The sequence below is a fragment of the Megascapheus bottae genome, chromosome 12 (genome assembly GCF_031878675.1).
Source record: "Megascapheus bottae isolate mThoBot1 chromosome 12, mThoBot2.hap1, whole genome shotgun sequence".
Classification (NCBI taxonomy): domain Eukaryota; kingdom Metazoa; phylum Chordata; class Mammalia; order Rodentia; family Geomyidae; genus Megascapheus; species Megascapheus bottae.
Genome location: NC_143520.1, coordinates 10347585 through 10375054, shown reverse-complemented (window position 1 = coordinate 10375054; position 27470 = coordinate 10347585). Strand labels below are relative to the sequence as shown.

General features: G+C 43.5%; 1 protein-coding gene across 2 annotated transcripts in view; it reads left to right on the top strand.

Moving 5' to 3' along the window:
- Rapgef4 (Rap guanine nucleotide exchange factor 4) overlaps positions 1-27470 on the top strand; it is a 303371-nt gene that overhangs the window by 149671 nt on the left and 126230 nt on the right. For both annotated transcript variants that reach the window (XM_090342624.1, XM_090342623.1), the window contains exons 5-6: positions 19581-19653; positions 22685-22704. In XM_090342624.1, the coding sequence (XP_090198750.1) occupies positions 19581-19653; positions 22685-22704 (93 nt within the window). The remainder of the gene's footprint in view (positions 1-19580; positions 19654-22684; positions 22705-27470) is intronic.

Below are 27470 nucleotides of genomic sequence, written 5' to 3'. Positions count from 1 at the left end.
ATTCTTGTGCTGTAGACTCTCATGACCAAGGTATGGAGATCAGACACCAGAACTCAAGAGGGTGAATGAGTGACTGTATCACTCTACAGTCCCTTTCCTCATTTCACAACTTGGCCCTTGGATTCTCATGTCTTAGAAATCCCTTCCAAAGTATTGCCATGGGGACTCTAGACTTCCTCATTCCTTCCTGAGAAGTTCCTGGTCCTGGTAATGTATCTGCTCTCCTCCCACCTGGATCCAGTCCTCCATCCACTTACCAGCTAGAGGCTCTTCTCTCACTCCTAGTCTACCGTGTTCCTACTAGAGAGGGCATTGGTTCTAACCTGCCTGTCTCTTGCCATCCCACTCCAGGCCTAAATCAGAACTGAAAAGTTGCCAGGAGTCTTCTAATACCTACCATGTTTGTGCTCCTCTCTCCTACCCCGACAATGGCAGCCCATCCATTTCTTCAAGATCTTCCTGTAGTCGACCTGGGTACTGACCACATTTTAAATGTTTAATAATCACGTATGACCCACTAGTGGCTATCATATTGAGCACTAGCTTTCATTTCCATTCGTTTTCCTTATTCCTAGTAAAAGGATGATTAAGCACAATAGCTGACCTAAAATGCACATCTTTAGTGTACATTTGAGTGTAAGCTAGGACAGATAATAAACAATCTGCAAGTACTTTGTATATAATAAGAACTCATTTAACTCTGGTTTTCTTTCTCTGCTTGTGGGTGTTTGATGGACAGGAATAGACTCCTATACCTTGTGAAATGGTGTTACATAGTCCTTGAATTGGGGAACATTTTTGTGATCTGCTTTTTCTTATTGCTGTTGTGAGAAAAAGGAGTCTTCTTTTGTCAAACCAAATTGTCTCCATCATTTTGTACTTCTAATTTCCTGGAATTTGTTTCTTGACTTCAGAGAGCTGTTTTTGTTGTTGTTTGTAACCAGCTAGCCATGTCAAAACTATGAGTCCTTATCAACAGGGTTAAAAGAACAACCTTTCCTCCCCTAGTGGGAAACTTTTCATTAGAAGGCTTTCTAGCTTCCTTAGATCACCCTCTGATAGTCAATCATAGTATGTGAGCTTGACTGCTACTGGACAGGGGCAGCAGCACTTCTTATATTAGGATAGGGTCCAAGTAGGCCGCCCCACTCAGAGTGCCTGCTAACCTCTGTGTGGAGTGGCGATATAGCCCTCGGTGCAGAGCCACGCTTTTTAGTCTGGCAATTTGGTGGTTCATTGGAGGTGGTGTCTCACTCTGAAAGACTTTTCTGCCCTGACTGGCTTTGAACTGAGATGTACTGGGTGTAAGCATAGCGAAGGTAATAGGTATGAGCCACCAGTGCAGGGCTAGAACTTCTAAATTTTAAACTCTCTTTAACTGCAAGGTATCCAGTAGAAAATTAGAAGCTAACCTTTTTGAAAGTCGTCATATCTAGTTCCTTTACTTTTGTTTTCTTTTCTTCTCTTTTTACCTTAGGATGAGAGTTTTAGAAGAGAGTTGTGGTGATTTTACAAAAACAAAACAAAAAAACCCACCTTTTTCTTTCTCTCTTCCTCCTCCTCCTCCTCCTCCTCCTCCTCCTCCTCCTCCTCCTCCTCCTCTTCTTCTTCTTCTTCTTCTTCTTCTTCTCCTCCTTCTTCTTCTTCTTCTTCTTTTTGGTAAAATGACTATCTGAAGAAACAGGAAAAGAAGGGGGTCCATTCATTTCAGCCCAAGCAGGAATTTAGACTGCAAAAACTGAGTCAGAAAGAAAAGCTGATCTGTGACTGTGAGAAGCAGGTGCTGAAATCTACCTTTGCTCTTAGAACGCACTTCAGAGAAACTGGAAAGGATGGCAATAGTGTCTTGCCATCTGGTCTCTTTATTATGATTTATACCAACTTTAACCTTCACACACTGCTCTGGCCTTCGAAGTGGGCAATGGACATTGCATAATAAGTATCGCAACACTGGATCTGAACTGTCTTGAACTCCCTGCATTAGCCAAGGGATGCTTTGTATACTGAGCATCTTCAAAGAAATGCAAATAGAGGACATATGTTTGAATTTTCTTTGGAAGGTTCTACATTGCTTTTGGTTTGTGAGGGACCAGACATGATGACTAGGAAGCAATTGGTTGTGGCTTTCTGAGCCAGTCTTAAATGCTCCCTTGGTAGCTTGCTTGTGACTATTTTGCTTTCATGTTTTCTGGTTTTCTTTGTTTTAATCTTTGTGACAAACAGCTGGATTCTGCTTCCAGTACTTACCCTGAATCCCTGTCCTGTTGTGAGACATTCTAGCTTTTTTTTGGGGGGGGGATGTGGCATCCTCTTTCTCTATTGTATTTAAATACAATAAAATTTGTCCTTGGTAACTACTAAAAAGGAGCCAGTGCATCTCCAAGGAATTGGAGACCTTTTTTTTTTTTTCCTGCTTGAAGTTTTCTCATCTAAGGACTGAGTGCTTTCTACCTACCGGAAATGAATTGCATGTGTTGATTTATCACTTACAGGACAGCCAGGTCTCAAAGGCGTGCTCCCTGGTTATCCTTCAGAGTTTTCTATGAATTTAGTCATTGCTGAATGATTTAATTTTAGATGCAACAACTCTATGTCTAGCTTGGCTCTCTGAGACTGATGCTGACATTATTGCCTCCCAATCTAGGTTTAGATTGCCACATGAATTTTCTTTTTGTTGTTGTTGTTTTTTTTCATATATTTTTTATTGTAATTAATAGAAGGGCTACATGATATTTGCCAGATAGAAGGTGCATTGATTCACATACATTGATATCCTTTCACATGTCTTGGTCCCCATTTCCCTCCCCCCACCCCCACCCCTCATCTTGTTTTCCCCCCTTCGCTTTCTGCCACATGAATTTTCTTAGTCCATGTTGTTGCAACCGCAGACTGGATTTCTTTGGCTTCCACTTCTGGGGGATGGAAAGTATTTGGTAGAGTGTTTGTACCAAGTAAGGCTCTTTCTGCTACCTGGTATCCTGGCGGAAGACCTTACAATGATGGGACACAACAACAGAGGCACTAATTTGCTTGTGTGACAAACCTGTTCTGGCTCTAACAACATTAAGACACCCATATGACACGACCGATCTGATTACCTCCCGGAGGGCCTAGGTCCCATCCCTGCTGCCTGGAGGACATACTCTCAAAACATAAATTTGGGAGAAACATTGAAACCATGGCAGGCAGGGGTGACAGTCCACTGCTTGGCTATGGGAAAGAGGGAGCTGGGGAAATGAGGAATAAAAACAGCCAAACAACAATTGCTGTTCAAATGATTGCTTGCACAGGTTATGAATTTATAGCAGGAGCTTGCTTGTCATGATATCCTCTTCTGTCATAGCTTTGTTTCAGAAAATTATAGTAAAAAAATAGAAGCTTTTCTGGGAAACAAACCAGCAATGAAATCGTTAAAAATATTATCTGAAAAATCAAAGTTAAAAATACTTCCTATTGTTATATCAGATTATATAAACTGCAGAAATCCACACAAATCAGAGAATCTTGGTATATAATAAAAAAAACCCAAAAAACAAAACAGGACTCAATACAGCCAGCAAGATTTATTCCTACACCAAATGTCCTTACTGAGTTAGGACACAGTGAAATTGCTGAGTGAATGGAGTATTTAGGATGAGAAAACATCATACTTTTTTGAGGATACATCATTTTGACACTGAATTATAAACTACAAATTAGAATATAATTGTGCCGTTTGTTTCTCATTCTCTTGCCTCACGTTTTCTATTAGGCATATTTCTGTAGAGACTTTAATGGTATTGTGAGTTTTTCCATAAACAGCTATTTAAAGCCTTTCATATAATCAAAATAATATTTATGGATATTCAGGAAATGATTATTTTTAGGATTGTGACAAAGCAGAAAACCTTACTCTGTGGGTTTGCTACAGCCACCTTCCCCCAACCAAAAAAGAAAAAAATTCAAGTTTTGGTTAAGTTCCCCGAATGAGAGTTGTGAAAATTAGTTTCTTTTGGACCGATCATACAATTGAAAGACTAATTTAAATTAGGAGGGCACACTGGGCTTGGAAGAGGGTATTGTGAGAAAGCAAAGCATAATTTTCCTCCAAACAAAGACAAGCTTGTTGGAGAGCATGCTTTATTGCCTGGAAATTCTATATATATGCAAAGTTGCTCATCAATTCACTGTTGGGTTTTGTGTGCTTGGTTTCCCCTTTTGTTCGGGAAACTCAAATGTGGAAAAAAAGTAAGTGTAGCTCTGCATGCTACAGGCATGGAGAGACCTACACATGCCAGTTCTCTTGGCATGCAGCATTCCTGGGTGGTGGGCTGCCCTCAGGAAGGGTGGCCACCCTTGGATTCATTCATGTGGGCAAAAATCAGTGCAGATGCTTCAACAGGGGCCAGCTGACATTTACAGAAACCAGTATCCCATCTCTTGTTCTGAGCCCGCCCTCTAACAGCCAGTAGTAGGCTGCCTTGGGCAAATTAAAGTCATGTCCTGAAGTCCACTCAGTTCATGCTCTCTCTCTCCTTTCCTTGCCCTCTGTTTGTTTGTCTGTCTGTCTGTCTCTGTTTCCCTCTTCTCCCTCTCTCTCCTTCCTTCTCTCTATCTCTCTTCTGCTTCTCCTGCTTCTTCTTCCTCTTCTATGTGTCTCTTCCCTTCAATAGCTTTATTGAGGTATAATTCCCATACCCTATCATTTACCTGGTTACAGAACACAAGTAAATACCTTTGTATGTTGTTTGTGTAACCACGAGTTACACAGCACCAGAAGTTTTAGCACATTTTTTATCAGCCTTAATATCTCAATGTCCCTGTTAGTATTCACCTGAGATGGAGATCTGGGTCAATTAATTTTGTGAAATAAAGGTGATCATTGTCCAGGATGCTTTTGAGTGGGAGCTTTTGTCTTTGGATTATCACTATGTGTGACTGCAACATCCTTAGTACATAACTGCTTTGTACATTATCAAGTGATTTCTCACAAGCTCCAGCATGATGAGGTGAGAGGCGAGAGGTTTCCAGGAGCCTGGTTTGGAAGTGGAAGGGTGGTGATGGTGATTGTTTTGACCATCGTGGCCTGTGGAACTGCTACCTGACCACTGTTGTGGGGGTGTCATTTGTGGTGGTGACAGGAGAACCAGTGAATGACAAACGAGATGGATGTAAGTACCATGTGGATTTCTACATAGGAGATTAGGGGCCCCAAACATCAAGATGGGAGATTATCAAAGCAGAAGTTAAAGATTTGAAAGGGAGGTGGAGATCATGGCAAATGTCATGGGGACAAAGCCTAAGGAAGGAGGTGCTCAGAGCCTGGAGAGCCTCCGAGTTCCATAGGGCTGCTGAATCTTGAACACTGAAGGAATCCCTTTCACTCACATAGCTCGGCCTCATACGCAGGAGGCTATGCTCTTTGCTTTGGGGCTTCCTTTCCCCCAATCCAGAACCTCTTCTGGGAGATCTTTTTGGATAGACATTCCCCACCCTGCGCCTCCTCAGACCAAATCTCTCCCTCTGGCCATTACCTGACAACACCTAGGTTAGTGAGGAGGCCTTTGGACAGCCATCCTGGATCCTCCGGATGCACACATAAAGAACCAGATGATTTCCAGCTAGAGCAGAGACAAATTAGAACATCGCCACTCAGGGCCTTGGCGGGGGCAGGGGGGATCATCTGTTAAGCTTGGGCAATATTTTACGCTAGAATTTGAGGTCAGATGGATAAGAACTACCCTCTGGGGAGAGGGAAGCAAGGTTGGGGAAGAGCAAGGCAGGCCATGGGCTGTGTTTAGGATCCAGCTCTAGGCCAAGCAAAGCCATGGTTGCACAGACATGGGTGGAAGAAATGGAGAGGGAAAATTATGATGTTTCAATTCTGATTCTTCTTCAGCTTTCAGTAAATTTTCATTTTGGTATAATTTACATGTCCCCAGCAAAGCTGCAGGATCAAAAGATTTCCTAGTTTTTTAATTCAGATTTTGCCAACTGTTTACATTTCCCCTCTTTCTGTTCCTCTTCCCTTTTACACATGTTGTGGGACTTGGTGGCCCTGTGCCCTAACTGCTTTAGGATACATTTTCATAAAACAAGGATACTGTTCTTTATGACACAAAACAGTCATTACAGTCATTAAATCTTTGAACACAATATTCAAACACCATCTGTGGTATTTTATCACTTCTGTTCTATAATTTTTATTTTATTATTTTTATTTGAGAATGCTAAAAGGGGTTACAGTTCTACAAGTCAGGCAAAGAGAACATTTCCTTTTGGATAATGTCTCCCCTTCCCACCCACTCCCAATTGTTCCCTCCCATCCCACCCACAGGTTGTCTAGTTCATTTTTAATGTGCTGTCCAGTGTGGACTATGGCTGCATTTGCTTGCCCTATGTAAACATTTATTTCAAGTTTCTCCTGACACTATTGAGGAAGGGAGTATACAATCTCATCTTTCTTTAACCAAATTACATGAGAACCTTTTGCCAGGTTTATAAAATGTAGTCGGAAGCCAGCAGAGTTTATCAGAATTACAACATACTGGCATCCATCAGATAGGTCAAAGAAATTTTCTGAGTGACATGATTACATATGTTTACCTTGGAATTCAGTTTGTATAGTACAATCTTATTTCTCAGCATAAAACTGAGATCACACACAGTCACACACACCTGGGTCTTATAAAACCAAATTTCCCCCATAAATGCATTTTTGACACTAAGTCTGACAGAACATAGTAGGCGCTCTCTCTCTCTCTCTCTCTCTCTCTCTCTCTCTCTCTCTCTCTCTCTCTGTGTGTGTGTGTGTGTATGTACTCTGTTTTAAATTATGCAATTATTAGTATTTTTGGTGCATTAAATTTAGATGTTTGCTTTTATCAGTATCACCAGATGGCTGTGCTCCTCTCCCGGTGCCTCTCTCAAAGCAAGAGGCTATTACTGAACACACACACACACACACACACACACACACACACACACACACACACACACACACACCGTTACCTTGCTCCTCAGATGATGGCAAATACTGTCTTTCATCACATCTCCACTTTACTAGATTTTGATTTATGCTTGCAGCCTTCATGTATTAGGCTGTTTTTTTTTCTCTTTCAGGCATTCATTTTCTAAATGAAAATGTACCCTGTGGCAGAATCAGTACAGTAAGAAGTGATGGGTAGAGAAAACAAGAACTAATATTTATTGTTTTTCGGGGAAGATTGGGAGCTGTTCTTGTGTTATCCAGTCAGGCCTGCAGTGAGGGGAGTCATAGTAATATTGATAATATGTCACAGTTATGATGAGAACGGACAACCCAGAGCTCAGAGTGCTTAAGAAATTCAGTCAGCCATGAGTTACTCACCAAGCACTCACTGAAAGCCTCTGAGCTTTTTCTGGAGTTCAGGTGTACAGTGAGGGAGGATGTAGGTATGGCCCCTACCCTGGGTTAGCCTGGAGTAGAGAGAAAGGCACTGGACCAGTGTGCACTCAGTTATAGGAAATGTGAACACATGGCTCCCATGCGCCGATAGAAGTCACTATGGGAGAGATCACGGAACTCAGAGGATCCGGGGGCCTTGGGGCTGGCCAGTCCCAGGTAGCAATGTGTAAGCTCAGGTGAATTTGGCCAGGCAGAGTGGCAATGAGTAAATTCCAGACAGCAGGATGCCTCAAGAGGAAGGCAGAGCATGTCTGAGGCTCTCAAGATGCCCGTGTTGGAAAGGCATGAAGAGAAGAAGGTGTGGGTACAGGGGCTGGATAGGAAGGCATGGCCCACTGGAGTGAGGTTCCCAAGGTCACAGTTGAGATGTTTGTTGTCCCCCCCCCCCCCCCGCCCCGCTACTCTCTCAGCTCTGCTCCCTTGAACACAATGGCACCCAGTGTTCTCTTCCATGCTATTTTCCAGAGCAGCTAAAGCATTGCTTTCATTATTGGCTCTTCCTAGTTTTCACACTGGGAGAAGAGGAGTCTGTTCTGTTATTGATGATATTAGAAAACACAGACGCCATGGAAGACCGAAACCACATCCTGCCGAGGAGGCAGGTGCAGATGGTCTGAGGGGGGAGATGACAGGAATCTGGGTCTACTCAGAGAATTTAGGGAAGCCATATTCCATGATACACAGAAACTTCCAAGCCCAGCTCATTCCCTAGATGTGTGGACTAAATACATTGCCAAGGACGCGCATTGCTTTACACTGCCAACGATGACTCACATCTTGTTGAAATTTAGAGCAGAAATAACAGAAATCATGCTAATAGAGGGAAAGCTGTCAGAATGTGGCACACATTGAAAGGCCAAGAAGCCAGAAGCTAAGTATTCATGTATCCTAGGCTGCTGGATGTACACAACAGACCAAAATCACCGTCCTTGTGTAGTTTGCATTCTAACCATCCACGTTTGTGTAAATATGTATGAGTGACTGTCCTTATTCATAGACCAGGAGAGATTTGAGGGGTCTGAGACGACTCTGTTAGGCCTCCTTTGTCACAAGTGAACACCAGCCAGCACTTGCTAACTAAATAAGCATGTATTTCTCATCCTTGCCGTTAGGCTTAGGGTGACCATCCTCCATGATAGACTAGGACTGGGCCTTGGTTGTGTTCATATTCCTCACAGTCATTAGTTAGTAGCTCTACTTGTTTGTGGGTCAAGTACTTGTGGATCCCCATCCTACATGCTGTTGTTGTCCCAGCTGGTAGGGGGCAGCATTTCAAGGGGGTAGGTCTGTCTGCAGTGGCTCTATTTGCTTACATATGGTTTGGTCCTACTTAGGCTTAGTGTGGGCTTCTGAAGGGACTCAGCCTAGAGAGCTTCCTCCCTCAGGGCTCTTGGACGATGGCCACTCTCCAGGCCATTGTTCTCAGTAGACTGGAGTGGATTCAAGCTGGCAACTGGAATTTGGCCTCCAGTTAGGAATAGCTACAGTAGGGCCAGAGGACATCCCTAACCTTCCATCCCTAATGGAAGCTCTCTGGGCCCTGTGGTACCAACGCTGTAGAGGAAGTAGAATAACCAGACCTAAGAGACCACCTCAGGCCAGCTGTGACATGCCATACGGAAAGCAGCACATGTAGCTTGAAAATTCTACCTGCAGATTTGAATTTATAGCTGCTTTTATTTCTACTGTCGATTGTGTAAGAATGTTTGAACACTCTGAGCTTTTAGAATAGTATACCCTATCCACTTGCAGATCATACAGAGGTTGTGATAGAAGTCTTGCTAAAAAAAGGGGGGGGGGACAGGAGTTTGGCCTACTGGTAGAGTGCCTAGCATGCATGAAGACCCAGGTTCAATTCCTTGGTACCACATACATAGAAAAAGCCAGAAGTGGTACTTTGGCTCAAGTAGTGGAATGCTAGCCTTGAAAAAGCCCACAGACAGTGCTTAGACCCTGAGTTCAAGCCCCAGGACTGGCAAAAACAAAATGGGGGGTTCGGTAGGAGCAATGTAAACTGTTCTGCTGTTCTTAGCTGTGTGGCTCAGGTTACTGGGCTTTTAGGGAAAGGAGCAATGGCAACTTCCTCATCTTTACCTTTTATGAGCCCAGCTTTACTATGTGGGGAGGCGGTAGTTAGGAGTAGGATATTAGGACAAAAATATCCCTACCCCCCAGAACTTACCCATGCTATTCTTTTCCAGTTCTAGGTACCTCTCACAAATGTGTTGTTAGTCTGTCCCTGTTCTGAACACACCTTCTGTTCTTTCCCACTCCCAGGTGTCAGAACAATGCCTGCCAATCATCCTCAGGACTTCCTGTTTTTAACACTTCCTGGTGCCTGGGGGTTCTAGTTGCAGCCTGCTGAGCTCTGGGGAGTGGGCCAGGCAAGGGGCCAGTTCCTGGGAAGGCAGTGGTCAAAGCTCAGGTTTCTGAGACCAGCAGTCTCGTGTCATCTTGGCTGCCGTGGTCACACTGGTGGAGGCTCCTCCTGAGAACAGCCTGGACAGCCTCGTTGTCATTGAGCAGAGCTTGGGGAACCCCGAAGAGGCCTGACAGGAAGACCTTGACCCCTGAGGTAGTGAGTCTTCTCCTGTGTAGCTTCAGCTGTGGTTCAGGCTGCCAGCCTTCTTTTATGGAGAGTCTTGTGCTATGCAACTGGGGACTCACCCCTGGGAGAACGATTTGACTCTGTCTCCTTCCTTCCTTGGGTGGCACGGGGCCAACAGGGAGCTGTGTGCACATTAGGAAAAGGTCCTCCTGTTTTGGGTAGCTGTGGGCACAGCTGGATCTAGCCCTACCACGCTCAGGTCTGCCAACCTTGCAGCCAAAATTCCTCAGTGGCCTGGACAGGGCCAGTTAACTAGCTGAGAAATGTGCTAGATTTTAACCTAAGATTTCCATCTTTTCATTTCTTCTTAAGAAATATTTCTACATTCAGTAACACATCTACAAGTCCATTTGGGAAAGGCCAACTATCTAACTTCTTTACAAACTTCTCCCCTTTGTACTCTGCTCCCTTATTTATTTATTTATTTATTTATTTATTTATTTATTCATTCATTCATTCCTCCTCCTCCCCATGCTTTAAAAACTGGTTAAAGCTGGGTGCCTGTGGCTCATGCAGATAATCTTAATTACTCAGGAGGCTGAGATCTAAGAATCTTAGTTCAAAACCAGTGTGGGCAGGAAAGTCTATGAGGAGACTCTTACCTCCAATCCACCACCAAAAAACCCAAAAGTGGGGCCAGGAGTTTGGCCTTTTGGTAGCGTGCTTGCCTAGCATGCACGAAGACCCTGGTTCAATTCCTTGGTACCACATACATAGAAAAAATAAAAGCCAAAAGTAGTGCTGAGATTCAAGTGGTAGAGTTCTAGCCTTGAGAAAGTCCAAGGACAATGCTCAGGCCCTGAGCTCAAGCCCAGGACTGGCAAAAACAAAAACAAAAACAAAAACACAAAACCAAAGTGGAGCTGTGGTTCAAATGGGAGAGGACTAGCCTTGAACCGAAAAAGCTAACGTAAAGTGCTCAGTGAGTTTTGAGTCACAGTACGAGCATACCAGCATAGAAAGAAGAAAAAAACTGGTTTTCTGCAACTTACAGAGTAGATGTTTTTTAATAAAGGAATTTGTCAATAATAAGCACCTCCATGGGCTGAAATCTTGCCAGTTATTTCCCAGCTTTGGTACTCTTTGGCTTCTTTTTGATATTACTCTGTAACTTATTGCTTCTTTGGGGGACTCTTTTCTGTGTGAGTACAGAGTGGATTAGGAAAGCCTATGGTTTAAATCTTCATTTTTCACAGCACAGTGCAGCAGAGAGATCAACAGGTAGATTGTGGTCTTTTCTATCCTGTGCCTATGCACAACATCAGTAATTTGAATTTGAAGTGAAGAAAGATAACTTCAAACTGAGAAATGTTAGATTTACTGTGGTTACTTTGATTCAATCTTAGTTTATTATCTGCATTATTAGATTATCACAACCATTTATTAAGTACCTACTATGTGCCAGGCATTTTCATAGGTTTTATTTCTTTTTTTATGGCGGGGCGGGGGGGGGGGGGAGCAGTCCTGGGGCTTGAACTCAGAACCTGAGCACTATTCTTGGGCTTTTGCAAGGTTAGAGCTCTACCACTTGAGCCATAGCACCATTTCTACCTTTTTCTATATCTGTGATACAGAGGAATTGAACCTGGGTTTTTGTGCATGCTAAGCAAACACTACTGTTAGGCCAAACTCCTGGTCCATAGGTTTTATTTCTCACAGAGGTCTTGCAAGATGGGGTGAACATCTAAGGGTCTTTACCTAGGAGACCAAGACAGGCAACATGTGTGCGTTCAGCCAGGTGACACGTGGTGCACCTGGACCACAGCCCATGGGCTTGTACTGGCCATGTCTGCATACTTTACATAGCACCGAAGTTCTGGAATGCAAAAGAAATCAATGCATCACACCTGGGATCTAGACCCTTTGTAGCTACAAGTAGCCAGCAGCCAGTTCAGAACTGCTTTGAAGTCTCATGCTTTAATCTTTTAAATTTATGCAAATTTAGCTTTCTGCCTCATAATATAAAAGCATTAAAAAAAATCCTTGTAACTACTTGACATAAAAGAAAATTTCAACTCTGAGAAGAGCTCCTGTGTAGCTTTCTCTCATCCCCTCCTGCCTTGCTGGGTGTCATAGGGTGTGCGGAAGGTGAATGTGCACCTCCCTGGGAGAAGGTCAGCCTCACATGGTGGGTGGGGTGTTTTCCCTAAATCTTCTACTTTATTCTGTACTGAAGATGGAACCCAGAGTCTTGTGCATGCATAGGCAAGTGCATTACCATCAAGCTTATACTCCTAGCCCCTTGTTTTTTTTTTGTTGTTTGTTTTGTTTTTGCCAATCCTAGACTTGAGCTCAGGGCCTGAGCACTGTCCTTAGACTTTCTCAAGGCTAGAGCTCTACCACTTGAGCCCCAGCACCACTTCTGGCTTTTTTCTATGTCTGTGGTACCAAGGAATTGAACCCAGGTCTTCGTTGCATGCTAGGCAAGCACTCTACCACTAGGCCAAACTCCCGCCCCCCCTTGTGTGTTTTTTTGAAACAGGTTTTTTGCTGTGGGTCCAGCCTAGTTGAGTAACTTGAACTGGCCTCAAACTCACAATCCTACTGCCTCAGCCTTTCCGTACCAATGATGTTGACAAACTTTTCATTTAAAAGCCACTGTCATAACTAACTCACAGCTAGAGACATTTTCCTAATACCATGTAGTGTCCCTAGCACTTTCTAGGCAATTCTAATTTTATCTTGATTGTTTGTTCAGGAAGATCTTTGAGTGATTTTTGAATGAAGTTGGTCTGGCTAGAAGTCTTGGAGAGAATTTAACCTTGTGGTTTATGAACTTTCGTTTCAGTTTTAGAAGCCAAAGTCATTTCTTAGATGGAATTGCTCTTAGAGCTCTACTTCATAAAACATGTGAGCGTACAGATACTCTGGCTTGCATGGAGTGCTTGGCTGTGGCTCCTACAAGGACCTCCAGACTCTGCAGAACAAAGTTTAGAGCCCTTGATCTGATTCAAATCATGTGTTTTCTGAAGGGAGCTGAAGCCAGAGGGTATGAAGGGCCTAAGCCATGATCGTGCTCAGCCAAGGGGAAATCTGATGGGCTGCCATGCCTCACCCCAAGCAGGGCCTTGCAGCACCTCAGCACAATGCCTCTGCAACAGAAAGGCAGCTGCCCCCCATGAGACCACGTTCTGAGGGCCGCAATATAGGGCTCTGGGGCAGCCCCAGAGCTTAGCCTTCCCTTTCCAGAGCATCTGGCTCTGCATTTATCTCTACATTTACTGGCCTTCAGCACTGAAGTGAAGGGCATAGCTCCTCCCGCAAGTACCTGTGGCAGCCATCCATGCAGGCTGATGAGGTGTTGGGGGTGTGGAGTCTGGGGACAGGGTGTACAGGGCGATGTCACTCTGTTGCCCCAAAGAAGATGTTGCAAAGGAGCTAGACTTCCAGACACCTCAACAGCTCAGCTGTGGAAGATGCAGGGTGGGGCCGATCGTGAGTGACAGCCATGAGGACTTTTTGGGTCAACTCCAAAAGACTTGGGCCAGCCACCCTGTGCTGCCTTACAGGTGTGGCCCTTGAGTTCTGTCTTGTTTTTCACCAAAAAAAAGGGGAGGTGGCTTTTTAGACTTCTGCACCAGTGTGAGCTGCTCCACAAAGTGGCTTACCAATCCAGTCACCTCCATGGCAGTTTGAAGATGATTCAAGAAACACTCAAGGCTGACTGCATGGAGGCCTCAGACTGTTGTTCTCCCAGCTCCTGCTCGTTCAGCACTTGTCTCTGTGTAGAATGGGCAGTTCCTCCCTTAAACTGCCTCCCACAGCAGTGCTTGGACTCCACTTAGCGGATGGCCGCCTGCAGTGGCCCTGTGGCACAATGGCTCATGGGAATCCAACCTATGCCCTTCCCACCCTGCCTCCTTGCTTGAAGATCTGGAGCTGGGAATCACACACCTTTCACCCTGGTAGGGTACTGTTACTTTTGTCTGTCCTTATCTGATAAACTGCAGCAGATGTAGTGGTAGGACACAAGCCGCCATTTTGTTACTCATGGGCAATTCTATGTTAAAAATTTTCCAAGTGCACAGGGAAAGACTTGTCTGCGCCACACGTCTTCTCTTCCTTCAGCAGGGAAGACACGCACGTCTGGAACTGCTTCTGACACAGGGATACTGAAACATGGAGAAGCTTCAGGCTGGATTCAGCTGGGTGGTCCAGAACACCTCTAGGTAGCCTCTCGGTACAGCTTAGGCTTCTCACAGCATGGCCACTGGCTTCAGAGGACAACACTCCAGGAGACAGCGTTTGGAGAACAAGTGCCCCAACACATCAAGGTCCATCAGCTAGATCTCCTGACCTAGCCACAGGGCCTCACAGCTGCTGTACCCTCTTAGCTACAGAGAACTATAAAGGTCAGCTCAAGTCCAGGGAAAGGGAGTTTGATGTTTCCTTTTGATATAAGAAAGAAGAAGGCACTAAGGAGAGCAAGCAGGGTGAGATAGAAGGCTGTGGCCATCATTACAAATGCTGTGTATTTGTCCACAGTCTGGTCATGAAAATTCCCACCATTCCCATATGTAAGATGCAATCTCTCTCTTTCCCCTGAGGCCCCAAAGTCTTTTCCTGTGTTGACATCAACTCGGAGTTCAGGGTCCCATCATGTAAGTTGGATCTAAAAGTGGACACGGCACCTCAGATGCAAATTCCCAATTATTACCCTCTTTCCTCCCCCACCCCCGTTTACCTCTGCTTCTCAGACTGAAACCTGGGAACAAAAGAGAGGAGTTATATGTCCCCCACCCCTGACAATCAGCAAATAGTGGGAGTGGTTGACTAGAACATGCTTGTATGGCCTTTTATTTTTCTAATTCTTTAAAATTTTTTGTTTGGTTTGGTTCTCTGTTTTGCTTGCTTTTTTTAATTATGGCAACCTTTCTCCAAGTGGTAAGACAGAAGTTCAAAACACACATAAAGGGGCAGGGGGTTTGGCCTAGTGGTAGAGTGCTTGCCTAGCATGCGCAAAGACCCAGGTTCGATTCCTGGGTACCACATACTTAGAAAAAGCCTGAAGTGATGCTGAGGCTCAAGAGGTAGAGTTCTAGCCTTGAGAAAAATTCCAGGACAGTGCTCAGGCTCTGAGCTTAAGCCCAGGACTGGCAGCAAAACACACACACACACACACACACACACACACACACACACACAACATGAACAGCTCAGGAAGCAAGAGGGCCACAGCCTCAGCCCTTCTCCCCTACTCTTTCCAGAGACAGTCTTTGTTAATCTTTTCTTGGGTATCTAGGCAGAGGTAGTCTGTACATTTGCAACATGAATAAAATTTATGAATATTCTTACACAGGTATCTATTGTTCCCTCTACACAAAAAGGTAGAATACAATACATACTCTATATGTTATTTATTACTTGAAAATATATTATAGAGTTCATTCCATATTCATATAGATTGTGCTGCTTTATTCTTTTTTTGTGGCTGCATATGACTCCAGTAATCCATCGTTATCTACTTATCAAGCAGTAACCCAGTGTTCTCTACTTACCAACAATTGACTTACTTTCTGTTTGCTGTTGTCTGTTATTCCAAACATGCATACTTGTATGCATATGGACTCAAGTACTTCAGTACACTATCCATCTCCCCTAAGGAAAGTTCCTGGCTCAGTCAAAGGAATTACGCATTTTAAATGATTAATACTTCCACATTACCTGCCATCAACAATTGCCTCCTATCAACAGTATATGAGAAAACTTACTCATTCTCAGCAACAGTATGTTAGCAAACATTTTTGTTTTTGCCAGTCCTGGGGTTTGAACTCAGGGTCTGGGCACTGTTCTTGGGCTTTTTCAAGGCTAGTGCTCTACCACTTGAGACATAGCACCGCTTCCAGCTTTTTCTGTATATGTGGTACCAAGGAATCGACCCCAGGGCTTCGTGCATGCCAGGCAAGCACTCTACCATTAGGCTACGCTCCAGGCCCCGTTAGCAAACTTTGGAAACATAGGTAGATTTGACAGGGAAAAGACACCCTCTGTGTTGTTTGTTTAGTTTTTTTCTCTTTTCAAACAGGTCTTACTGTGCAGCCCCAAGGCATCCTGGAACTCCTGCCTCAACCTCCCAGGTGCTGGGGTTGGAGGTGCATACCACCATACCCAGCTGCACTGTGGTTTTAATGTGTCATTCTGTTATGAATGGCAACATTCTGGTCCTACAGTGACTTGCTGCCCAATCATCAAAAAATACGCAAATGTTCTTTCATAGGGTGCTTTGGAAGGCGAGATGGTGAAATGCTACCTATTGATCAAACAGTATGCAAACAATGAAGGAATCTCAATCTTCTCATCTAAATTTTATCCCAGTTAGGTATTTTTATTCTACTTTATATGAAATACTCTTCAGGGTGCTATATAACAAGTGCATTATTCAGCTTTAGTTTATTAAAAAAGTGCCTTTGAAAGGTTTTGATTTTTTGAAAAGTATAAATATTTTAAACCTACTTTTATTAACTCTTCTGTACCAAAATCCCTAACACTAGATTCTATCCAATGTTGTCTTATTAAGCCATTTTAAAATTGAATTCAACAATGACTTTGTTTCCTTTTTTTGGTGGTAATACTGGAATTTGAATTCGATCTCTTATACATGCTCAGTTTGATAGCTCAGTTGGCACTCTACCCCTTGAGCCACCTCTTTGGCCAGCCCTTTCTGGCTGTTGTGGCATTCCTGTCTAAGCTGACCAAGAGTGATGTTTTCCAATTAAAAATTTGAACATCAACTTGGTATTATTGAAATTTTTAGTTGTAATAATATTATGACTACTTTTAAAAACTTCTTTTTTACAAATTCCTACTGAAACTTTATGATATCTAGAATTTGATTCAACATAATCCTGAAAGAGTTAAGTAGATGGATACATTGATAAAATAATATCGATCCTCAGTTAACAATTGTTGAAACTAAATGTGGTATATATGGTTTTCTGTCCACTTTATATATGTTGAAATGTTCCTAGAAAATTTTAGATAGCTTAGTAGCTAAATATTAGCTTACTATTATTCAGAGTTTGCCTATACCAAAAGCCAGGAGAGGACAGTTCAGGGAATCCAAATAGTTCTCAAATAAACCAAGACATTTTATCTGACAACACTCCCAGAGGATTTTGAGGTCACAAAGCAGGCAGGTATAAGGTGTAAAAGGAAGTAGGTAAATGGAAGTGAATCAGCTTCGTTCAAAGAGGTGGTTTGAGTGGGATACATTTGCTTTGGCTTTGCAAGAGGCTGATCCAGTGCATTCATCTAGGAAGAGGGCAGCACGTGTGTTTGTATCTACATCTATAATACCTAGATAATAATAAGTATTAACTAAATATTACGTTCATACAGCCATTCTTTATCCATGGCTTTCTTTTGGTGATATATGTTCAACTCTGGACTAATTATGTACAGTACAATATAATTTTTTTGAGAGAGTAGTATGTTGGTCTAACTTTTTTATTTTTTTAACTAGCCTATTTTATTACTAGGCAATATTTTACTCTGCCTGGTTAGTTGATTTGTGCCAGTCCTGCGTCTTGAACTTAGGGCCTGAATGCTTTTTTACTCAAGACTGGCTCTCTAGCACTTGAACCACAGCTCTGCTTCTGGCTTTGTGGTGGTTAATTGGAGATAAGAGTTTCACACACTTTCCTGCCGGAGCTGGTTTTGACCCTCGATCTTCAGATCTCAGTGTTCTGAGTAGCTGCCTGCACCCATTTACTCTACCTGTCTTGTAAGTGAAACTTCACCATAGTCTAGATAGGGCTCTTTTCTGGCAATAGTTCCATGGACCTGCTTCAAGAATTACAATGCTCTCCAGGGGTGAGATGTTAGGGATCTAGCCCTATGTTCCTGTAAACAGACTCCTCACAAATCAGGTGACCAGCATTGCTTGTTGTCTGTGGTGATCCAATGCCCTAGACACTACTCCCTTACATGGCTCTCTGTTATATACCACAAAGGGCAGCAGGGTGATGGGCTCCAGGAGAGCAGCAGACCGGGTACTCTGGATCTTGGAGGAGGGTGAAGTCCAGTTCTTCAGGGGCCAGGAATGGGGACTTCTGTGGACTTTGTGGGGCTTGACCTTGAGGTGATTGAGAAAATGTCATATGTCCAAAAGAATAATTCTAAGCAAAGTAAAATGCTCCCTTTAACTTTTCATGGACTGTTTCTTTTAGGAACCTATTAAGGAGTTTCTGATGGGAAAAGGAATTACTCAAAAGGTTATTTAGGAAAAGTAGTGTCACAAAATCTAACCCAAAGGACCCTCATTCACCTTCATTGAACCTATTTTGTTGAGAACTCCGAGTCAGCAAATGTCCAGAAATATGCTTGACCAAGAAAGAAGAAGAGTAGGTGATGTCATAGAAGAGGGAGAGACTTGCGAAGGTAGCAAAAGAAAAGCCAGGAGACAGGTGACAACATTGGTCCTGGAGGGGCGTTGATACGGGTAATGAGTTCAAGGGCAGGGAAGGTCGTGAGTTGGCTGTGTGCACGCAGGGTTTAGCATTATTGCCTCTGAAAGAGACTAAGATTAAAAAAGCTACTTATCTTGAAGAGGTTCTTTTGAGAAAGTGTTCATGTTAGGTCACAAAATCATTGGGCTTTGGTGGTGGCCAAGCACTGTGGGTCACCAACTGCGCTGGCTACAGATAAAGTCTTTGCTGCCAATGGTTGTATAATCCACAGGCACCTTATAGGGTGTTGTTCAACATTTCTGTGTCACCGTGTGTCATATACAAACACACATACACACACACACACACACACACACACACACACACACACACACACACACACCAGCCAAATTAATTCAATTGCCTAGCATTCCTTCTGGAAGGATGGAGACTGGTCATGGCCTGAGAAGAGAGCCAGCTAGTATTGCCCACTTTGTGTTTTCTGTAAATGGCTCTGCTCTAACTGGATGGTTAAGCTTGCTTCACAAGCTCAGGAAATCTTGCCCTCACCCCATACAATGCAGGCTCTTGGAGCTGGTATTTATTTCTAAGCCCCAAGTTTCAGAGCTTACCTGTACCCAAAGCCAGGGGAAGACAATTCTGGGGAATCCAAATGGTTCTCAATTAAACCAAGCCATTTTATTTGACAACATACCTGAAGGGTTTGGTGGTCACAAAGCAGGCAGGTGTGAGGTGTAAAAAGAAGCAGGTGAATGGAAGCAAATCAGCTTCTTTCAAAGAGATGGTTTGGGGAATGCATTTGCTTCGGCTTTGAAAGAGGCTGATCCAGTGCATTCACCTAGGGAGAAGGCAGCACGTGTGTTTGTATCTGCATCTATAGAGACCAAATGCCGGTTCCCTGTTTGCAGGGAGGAAGGGGCTCAGGGAGGGGATAAGAAGTGCACACAATTCATCCAGCCACAAGTGCATAAATGAATGGGATGCCAAGTGGAGGGCACATTCAGTGTCATGGAATCCACCATCCCTTTCATGGCTCAGCTGCTTCCTGACACCTAGGGTTTCTGCTCTCTAAAGTATAAATAAACAAATGCTCACAGAGAGTAAATATCTGTGCTGAGTTTACAATCTTGTCTTTCAGAAATACCGACAGTATATGGCAGGACTCCTGGTTCCTCCGTATGGTGTTATGGAAACGGGCTCTAACAATGACAGTAAGTGATTGTTAACATTTTATATATAAAAGTGCAGTGTGTGGTGTGCATTTTCCTGTGATGAAAAACTATCCTATAACAGCTTAACAGTGAGACTCCAGATTCTTCTGTACATCACCTGCCAGCTCATACTTGCGATATTTAAAAGATGTTCCACAGAGAACTATTATTTTGTGGTATTAGCGAAGGGGAGGGGGCTGGTTCTGGGGCCAACTGAGACTTTACCTACTTGGCATTCTCAGGGAGTGTGCAATTTAGTGAAATGCAAGTGAAATGTTTCAGTGCCCTCTTCAAGCAGGGCTCATCGGGGGTGAGATGGGTTGGAATGTACTGTAAACATGCGTGGAAATGTAATGGTAAAATCCCCCTCATGCAGCTAATTAAAAAGTGGCATTCCCGATGTGGATTTGTCTTGGTCATACCTAACTACCAAGAGACTTGCCTCTTGTTTCTTCTGACTCTCTGGGTCTAGCACAGAAGCCCTGGGGATAAAGGGGCATTGGGATGAAGGGGGTGCAACTCTTGTTCTTAAATCAGGGCCCCTGAAAATCCAGGCCTTGGTCAGGTGCTCTTGTCACATATTCCAGGTGGCCACGAAGGTGCTGGACAGAGGTGCTGGACAGGATAACCACAGTTGTTGATATTGTGTTGTGTACTTTCTGTAGAGAGGGTTAAAACACTCCAGACCTTTTATGAGAGACTCCTGTCTGGCTGATGGTAAAAGAAAGGAAGTTGTTCACTGTGATACTCTAGTGGATAAGAGGGGGGGGGAAGAGAGAGAGAGGGAGGGAGGGAGAAAGGGAGGGAGGGAAAGAGAGAGAGAGAGAGAGAGAGAGAGAGAGAGAGAGAGAGAGAGAGAGAGAGAGAGAGAGAGAGGGAGGGAAGGAGGGAGGGGGAGAGAGGGAGAGAGAGAGAGAGAGAGAGAGAGAGAGAGAGAGAGAGAGAGAGAGAGAGAGAGAGAGAGAGAGAGAAGGGGGATAGAGAGACAGATAGACAGACAGAGACAGAGACACAGAGACAGTGAAAGAACCATGCATGGAGTGTTTGAAGTTATAGCACTTTGGTCCCCAGACACAGTGTGTTCTGTCAAGCTCCTCTTCTAAGTGCTTTCTGGGTTTTTTGTTGTTGTTGTTGTTGTTGTTTTTAACATTTTTTGTGATTAATGGAACTTGAACTCAGGGCCTTATGCAGTTGACTAGGTAAGGTACTCTACAGCTTGAGCTATATCTCAGCACTGTTTGCTTTCATCATTTGTCAGATAGGGTCTCATGCTTTTGTCTGGATCACCTAGATGCTCCTACTCATGCTTAGCTGGGATTACAGGTGTGTGCCACCACACATGGCCACTCCAGCATCTCCAGAACAGGCAGTTACATGTACCCTCTCCTTGGTCCCTAAATTCCCCCTCCCCTCCAGAGCCAGCACCTCTAATCCCTGTTTGTTTCCAGACGTGCCTTTCTCTGTGCAGGGTCCCCCTTCCTCGTTGACCAGTATCCTCTAGGAGCTGCCTCACTATTTCACACGCCGCAGCCCCTGCACTCTTTCTCCTCTGCATCCCCTCTGTTGTGCAGAGGAAGTAGGGGGACAGAAGAGAGATCCTTCTTTCTCTCTTTCTCCAATCTCTCTTTTGTCTCCTGACTCAGCCAGGAGCACCAATTCCAAAACCCCAGCTGTACTGTCTCCCAGCTGTGTGACGTCGGGCACTCTGAAAACCTCTTCATGTCCACAGTCTGCCCTGGCTGGCCGTTGTCTTTGTCCAACGTTCATATTAACTCCCCATATTAACTCCCTCATTCCCACTCCTCAGCCATGATTTATGCAACTGGGCCTTTATTACATTGAACATTGTAGAAAGTAAGCTTGTTGATGCAATCACCTCTGGCCCTGCCGAATGATAGTAGGGTGGCTGGAGTCGCAGTGTGTCGATGGTGGGCCTCCCTCGCTCCTTCTGAGACATTGAGGATATTATGGTGGACATGCCCGATGACATTGTCTATCTCAGGGGACAGCTCTCTTTGCCCTCTTGCTTCCTGCCTAAGCATTTTGTCCTGAGTATGCCCCAGTTTGAGGAACAAAACTGTAGACCAAATTACCAAGTAGGGTCCTCACGTCCACTGTCCTGCTACTTTCTTAGGATGGGGACCCAGTTTCTCAGTTCAGTTAATGTCACTGTTGCAACTCCTCAGTGGCCCAGAGAAAACACAGAATGTCTTATATACTCAGAATTTGGAATTCATTGTATTTTTGCTCCACTAGTTTGAATGAAGTGCAAACTGTACATAAAACTAACGTTTCCCTCAGTAAGCCTACTGTGTGCCCACCGTGTGCCAGCTTCCCTGGGCAGTTCATCTGCTGACCTTCTAGTAGAGCCACCCCTCTCAGTCAGGGTCACGGTCATAAAGAGAGAAGAACGAGCCTATCCATAGTAGATGAGCCTGAGATGTTTGCAAATGAATGAACAGACGAAGCAGGGGTGATCTGTGAGCTTTTAGCTAAGAAAACAGACTGCCTACAAACTGTTATTGCCTGGCACAGGCCTGACTCTTGAGCAACAGGAAGTTGCTTTGCTCAAAATGGAAGTTGCATTCCATGGATGTTTATATACTCCTTGTCCCTAGCATGTGAGATGATTTGTAATACAGATATGCAGCCTGTCCAGCAAAAGAATTGTTGCATCTGCTCACAATCCTGAATGTGAATCCCAAGTCAGTGTCTTTGGTTGTTTATATGGTATAAAAGAATCAGTGAAGGATTTTTACTTCTGGGAAATGGAAGCATATGCTGGAAAAGTAAAAATAATGGTGGGTTTTGTGGGAACAGAGCCCTGCTCTTGATTCATTAATTTATTGAAGATAGATTTTGATCAGTACTGCTATTTTTCTAAGCAGCATTTTTTAAATATAAGTTTTTATGGAAACACAAATGGAAATCCTCAAAACGTTACTGGTTTTGTTCAATAGAGGATTTCATTTCCATGGTATGAGTTAATCACGTAACTTATAGATTCTCTGTCTCTTTTTCCCTCCTCTAGGGATTCCCGACAAGGAGAATGTGAGTAGCTATTCTCTCTGCTTAGCTTCTAAGCACTGTCATAAGGTAAAGAAAAAAAAATAATAAAAATCTTGGTGACCCCATTTAACAAAGAAAGCTCTTGATCTGCAGTCAACACTGCAGTAAATACTTTTCTAATCTTATCCTGGCATCTTTGGTGACTCACTTTAAAATACCAAGAGGAAAGGGGTGACTGCTCTCACACGGTCTCACACGGTCACTGCCATTGCGTCTCCATGCAGCTTAGTCCAGAGAAAGATTATTCTAGGGATAGTCCATACAGTCACTAAGGTTTTCTTTTTCCCATGTCAGAAGAACAAATCATTAGTTTAATAGCATGTAGGAGACCACTTGCTTCCCTTTACTGGGCATACAAAATAGGCCTTCTAGGGTCAGTTGATAAATTGGTCTAATTACATCCAAATGCACAAAAAGTTCACATTTCTCACTCACTGGAAACTGAAAATAACTGATTACCATCATTGTTTTTGGAAAACAGGTAAGAGAGAAGATTTAGAGCGAAGCTTATGCAGTTCAGTGACTTATCTTCCTATGTTAAGAGTGCTAATATTATTCCTACTAGCCAGACTCTGGGGTTAGGCAGCCACATAGGAAGATTCATGTTGGAGGCATAAGAGGTTAATCTGTAGTAGTATTTATTTGATACTTAGAATCCTCACCATGTAAATTGTGTTCCAAGTGGTAGTGTCACCAAACTGCCCCCTCTCCCAGCTTTGGTCTTGTGTCGGTGGCCAGATACACTGTCTTAGTTACATTCAGATTCTTTGGGTGGCCTATTTGAGACAGCTGGGCTTAACATTGTATATGTCATCCTCTTTCTATAATGCTAACTTGGAAAGACCTGCTTGGGAATTCTGGCTCATAACCACATCACTACAAGTATGGATTCCAGACCTAACAACAACACTTTAAATGTCACACCAAAACATAACTTCAGGGCTGGAAGCTTGGCCTAGTGGTAGAGTGCTTGCCTATCATGCACGAAGACCTGGGTTCAATTCCTCAATACCACATACATAGAAAAATGTTGGAAGTGGCATTATAGCTCAAGTGGTAGAGCTCTAGCCTTGAGAAAGCCCATGGACAGTGCTTAGGTGCTTAGTTCAAGCCCTAGAACTGGCACAAAACAAAAACTTAACTTCATTTGGTTCAGCAATGGATTTCAGTGTCCAGCCACAAGGCCTTGTACAAATAACTTAATTTGTCTGAACAGTCTAGTTCTGTCTTCAGAATGTGGCTGGCGGTTCGTCATGACTACCTTAAAAGGCCATTTTGAATATTGACTGAGATGATCTCGGAAGACACAGAGAGTGCATGACCAAGTTCACAAATGTTAGGACAGTTGGTGATTTGTGTTTTCTCTGGCCTTGTATCGTTTCTAGCTGTCTTTTCTCTGACAAGTGTACTTCTCTTTGTAACGTGTCTGCCCTTTGCCTATGTGGGGCTCTTCTTAAAAAACTTGGCTTTACTGAATCTTACTGTTCATCTTTTCTGTTACCAAAATCTTTGTAGATTGAGGAAGGCTCTAGACAAGCAGCAGCTTCGTAAAGATTCTACAGCAATGGACTGTAGAGTGGAGAGCAGCACAGACCCTGTTGATGCTTTGGACATAGAGGATCGAAAGTGTCACACACAGATCATTAGCCAAAGCGAGATGATGAAAGGGCCTTGGATCCCCTCATCCAGGAACAGCCAGTGCGAGCGGGACACACACACAACACCCAAGCCCGGGGAGGCCTAAGATCCTCCAGGCTTCAAAAGGAAGCTCTGTCTCCCTCAGGCACTTGGTGACCTTTACGTTGGGCTCCCCCCACAGAGTAATGACAGGCACAAAGCTCTAAGCAGAGGACCCAACATCTGCCATCATGGGTTCACCTCCAGAGAAGAGAAGAGCTTCAAGTCTGCAGAACACCAGCTACAAGGTTTTGTTAACAACATAGTGCTCTGAAAGATTTGGAGGCCTGGCCAGGCTGACAGCCTCGTATCGGTGGTAGAATCAAGTTCTTTGTGTTCTCTGGGCTAGGCTAGGTCACAGCTCTCACAAGCAAAAGGCACACTTAGCCAACAGAGTGGATGTCACCAGGCCGCCTGCCATTTGGAAAGTTCTCCCATGTCATTCATCAAATATAGCAAATGAAATGAAAAACATTCATGAACAGAGTTGAAGTTATAGAAAGATTAAAAAAAAGAAACCTAGGCACCTTGGAGTGGTCTTAATTGAAGTTCAACTAATGGGGGAGTTGTGTTAGGATCATTTCTTTCATCCTTTATTTAATTGCATACTGAGAAGTATTGTATTTCTCCTGCGTTCTAAATAACAATATTTATTGGGCCTATGGGCTGTGCATAGTCTATATTCCAGTGCCTTGAGTGGATCCTCTGCAGAAAGAATACCTGTTTCCTTTCCAGTGTCGACTCAGTCTTATTAATTACAGCTTTTAACCTTTTACTCTATATGCAGTATCAACTTGGGGTGTTTTATACTACTGTGGCCACCTGTTTTATTTCTAGGCTTGGCCTTACTTTGCTTAAAAAGAACTTTCTTCTGGGGATGGTGACTCAAGTCTGTAATCCCAGGTACCTAGGAGGTAGAGATCAGAGGATCACTATCCAAGGCTAGCCTGGGCAAAGAGTTCAAGGTAATCTATCTGAACCAGTCCCGGGATCCATCGTGCATGGGTGTTATCCCAGCTATGGGAAAAGCACAGTGGCTGGGCACGGTGGCACATATCTGTCACCCCATCCACACAGGGAAGCACAAGTAGAAGGACCATAGCCCAGGCCAGCCAGGACATAAAACCGAACCTGCCCGGAAAATGGAAAATAACCAGTGCAGAAAGCATGGAGGTATGGCTTAAAAAAAAAAAAAAAAAAGAAAAAGCTTTCTTTCATTAATTTCACTTTTGTAGAAATACATGTTGCATTATTTTATCTCACTTGCTGTACCCATTAGGGACGCCATTTGATGTGGGATGGCACAAGACAGTGGAACCTGGGGCTGGGAGTGTGGCCTAGTGGTAGAGTGCTTGAACCCTGGGTGCAATTTCTTGGTACCACACACACAGAAAAAAGCTGGAAGTGGTATTGTGGCTGAAGTGGTACAGCACTAACCTTAAGAAAGTCTGGGGAAAGTGCCCAGGCCCTGCGGTCAAGCCCCAGGATTGGCCAAAAAAAATGAAGAAAAATATTAGAAGAGTGATCCTGGAGTCAATAATGCAAACGGAGTGTTTCAGTAGGGCTGTCATTGTTTTCTGATCTGTTTAAGTGGGACTTGCCTCTTCTGTATGCACCATACCTGGTTGACCATGTTTAACACTGAAGTTAAAAACCCCACAACTATTAAGACTGTCCATCTAGTGTTACAGATGCTCTTTGAAGAAATGAGATGTTTGTGATTCTTTGTGACTAGTTATGTCGATTTGGTCATTTCTCAGGCTCCGCCAGAGGAGCAATGGCTCTGGAGTTTTTGTTATTTTAGGTTATAATTTTCTTCATCATTTTGGAAGGAGTGAAGAGAATAAACTCAGGGGAGTCTTACATAAGAATCTCATATCTTAAGTTTCCAACACCTGGTTTCTGAAAGATTCATGCAAAGTCTTCATTTGGAGGCATTTAGAGTACAGGTAGTGTGAGAGCATGAGTTCCTTTTTGTTCAATACTGAAGAGTTCTTTCCCAAGGTAAAGCTGGGTCAGTTCAGAGCCCAAAGGAATTTCTGAAATACAGGAAGCACCTACATATGGGAGCCACTGGAACTGAGCAAGCCTGGGGGTTCTTGCACAGGTCTCCTGGGAAGACGACTAAAAGGAATTTCTTAAACTCCTAAAAGTCAATGAATCATGTATATAAAGAACAGTTTTTAGAAACTACTATATAGATGGAAGATTGTGGATGGCCACTGGTTAAGCAATAATTTATCCAGTTTGTGAAAAATCTTATGAAGGAGAAGTCAAGAGGCTCTGCATGATGAGATCTGGAGGGCTGTGATTTAACATCGCTTACATAAAATGTTATTGAAACATCATCTCAGCAAAGCTTAGGGTTATTCCTATAATCCCAGAGACTCCAGAATTACACACAAGAGGATCTTGTGTTTGAGGCTGGCCTAGGCAAAAATAGTAAGACCCTGTCTAAAAGGGTTTTTTTTGTTGTTGTTGTTTTTTTTTTAAAGGGACTTGAGAGCATAGCTTAGGTGGTACAGTGCTTGTCTATCAAGTATGCAGTCCTAGGGTCAAATTTCTAGCACTGAGAAAAGGAGGAGAGGATTTCATGAGACAAGAACAAGTAACTACTGGTGCTAAAAGGCTAGAGAACTTTTACATTATAGGAAATGTAACAGACAGATATCTCGGTTTTGTTGCTATTTTTCAAGGTTAGAGAAAACAAATCAGAATACTTTCCATTTGTTTTCTGACCATTTGTTATTTACCTCTATGACCAGGACCATAGAATTCTGGCCAGATGAATCATCATATACAATCCCCTCAGATTGGGTAAGGCTTTCAACTCTAGCCAAGACCACCTGTCAAACTCAAACCAACAGTCTTCTGCAGACCACATTTTGCAACTCTGTTTTCAACTAAATGACTGAAAGCAGTCATTTTACCCAGACAAGATGTCTTCCTGGGCATTCCAGAGCCCAAGAAGGTATCTTGCCCTGGGTTCAAGGTTTGTCCTTGTCTACTGTGTTCTCTGTCCTGGGGTCTGAATGTTTTCCATGATTATGATTTGCATATGAAACTGTCCT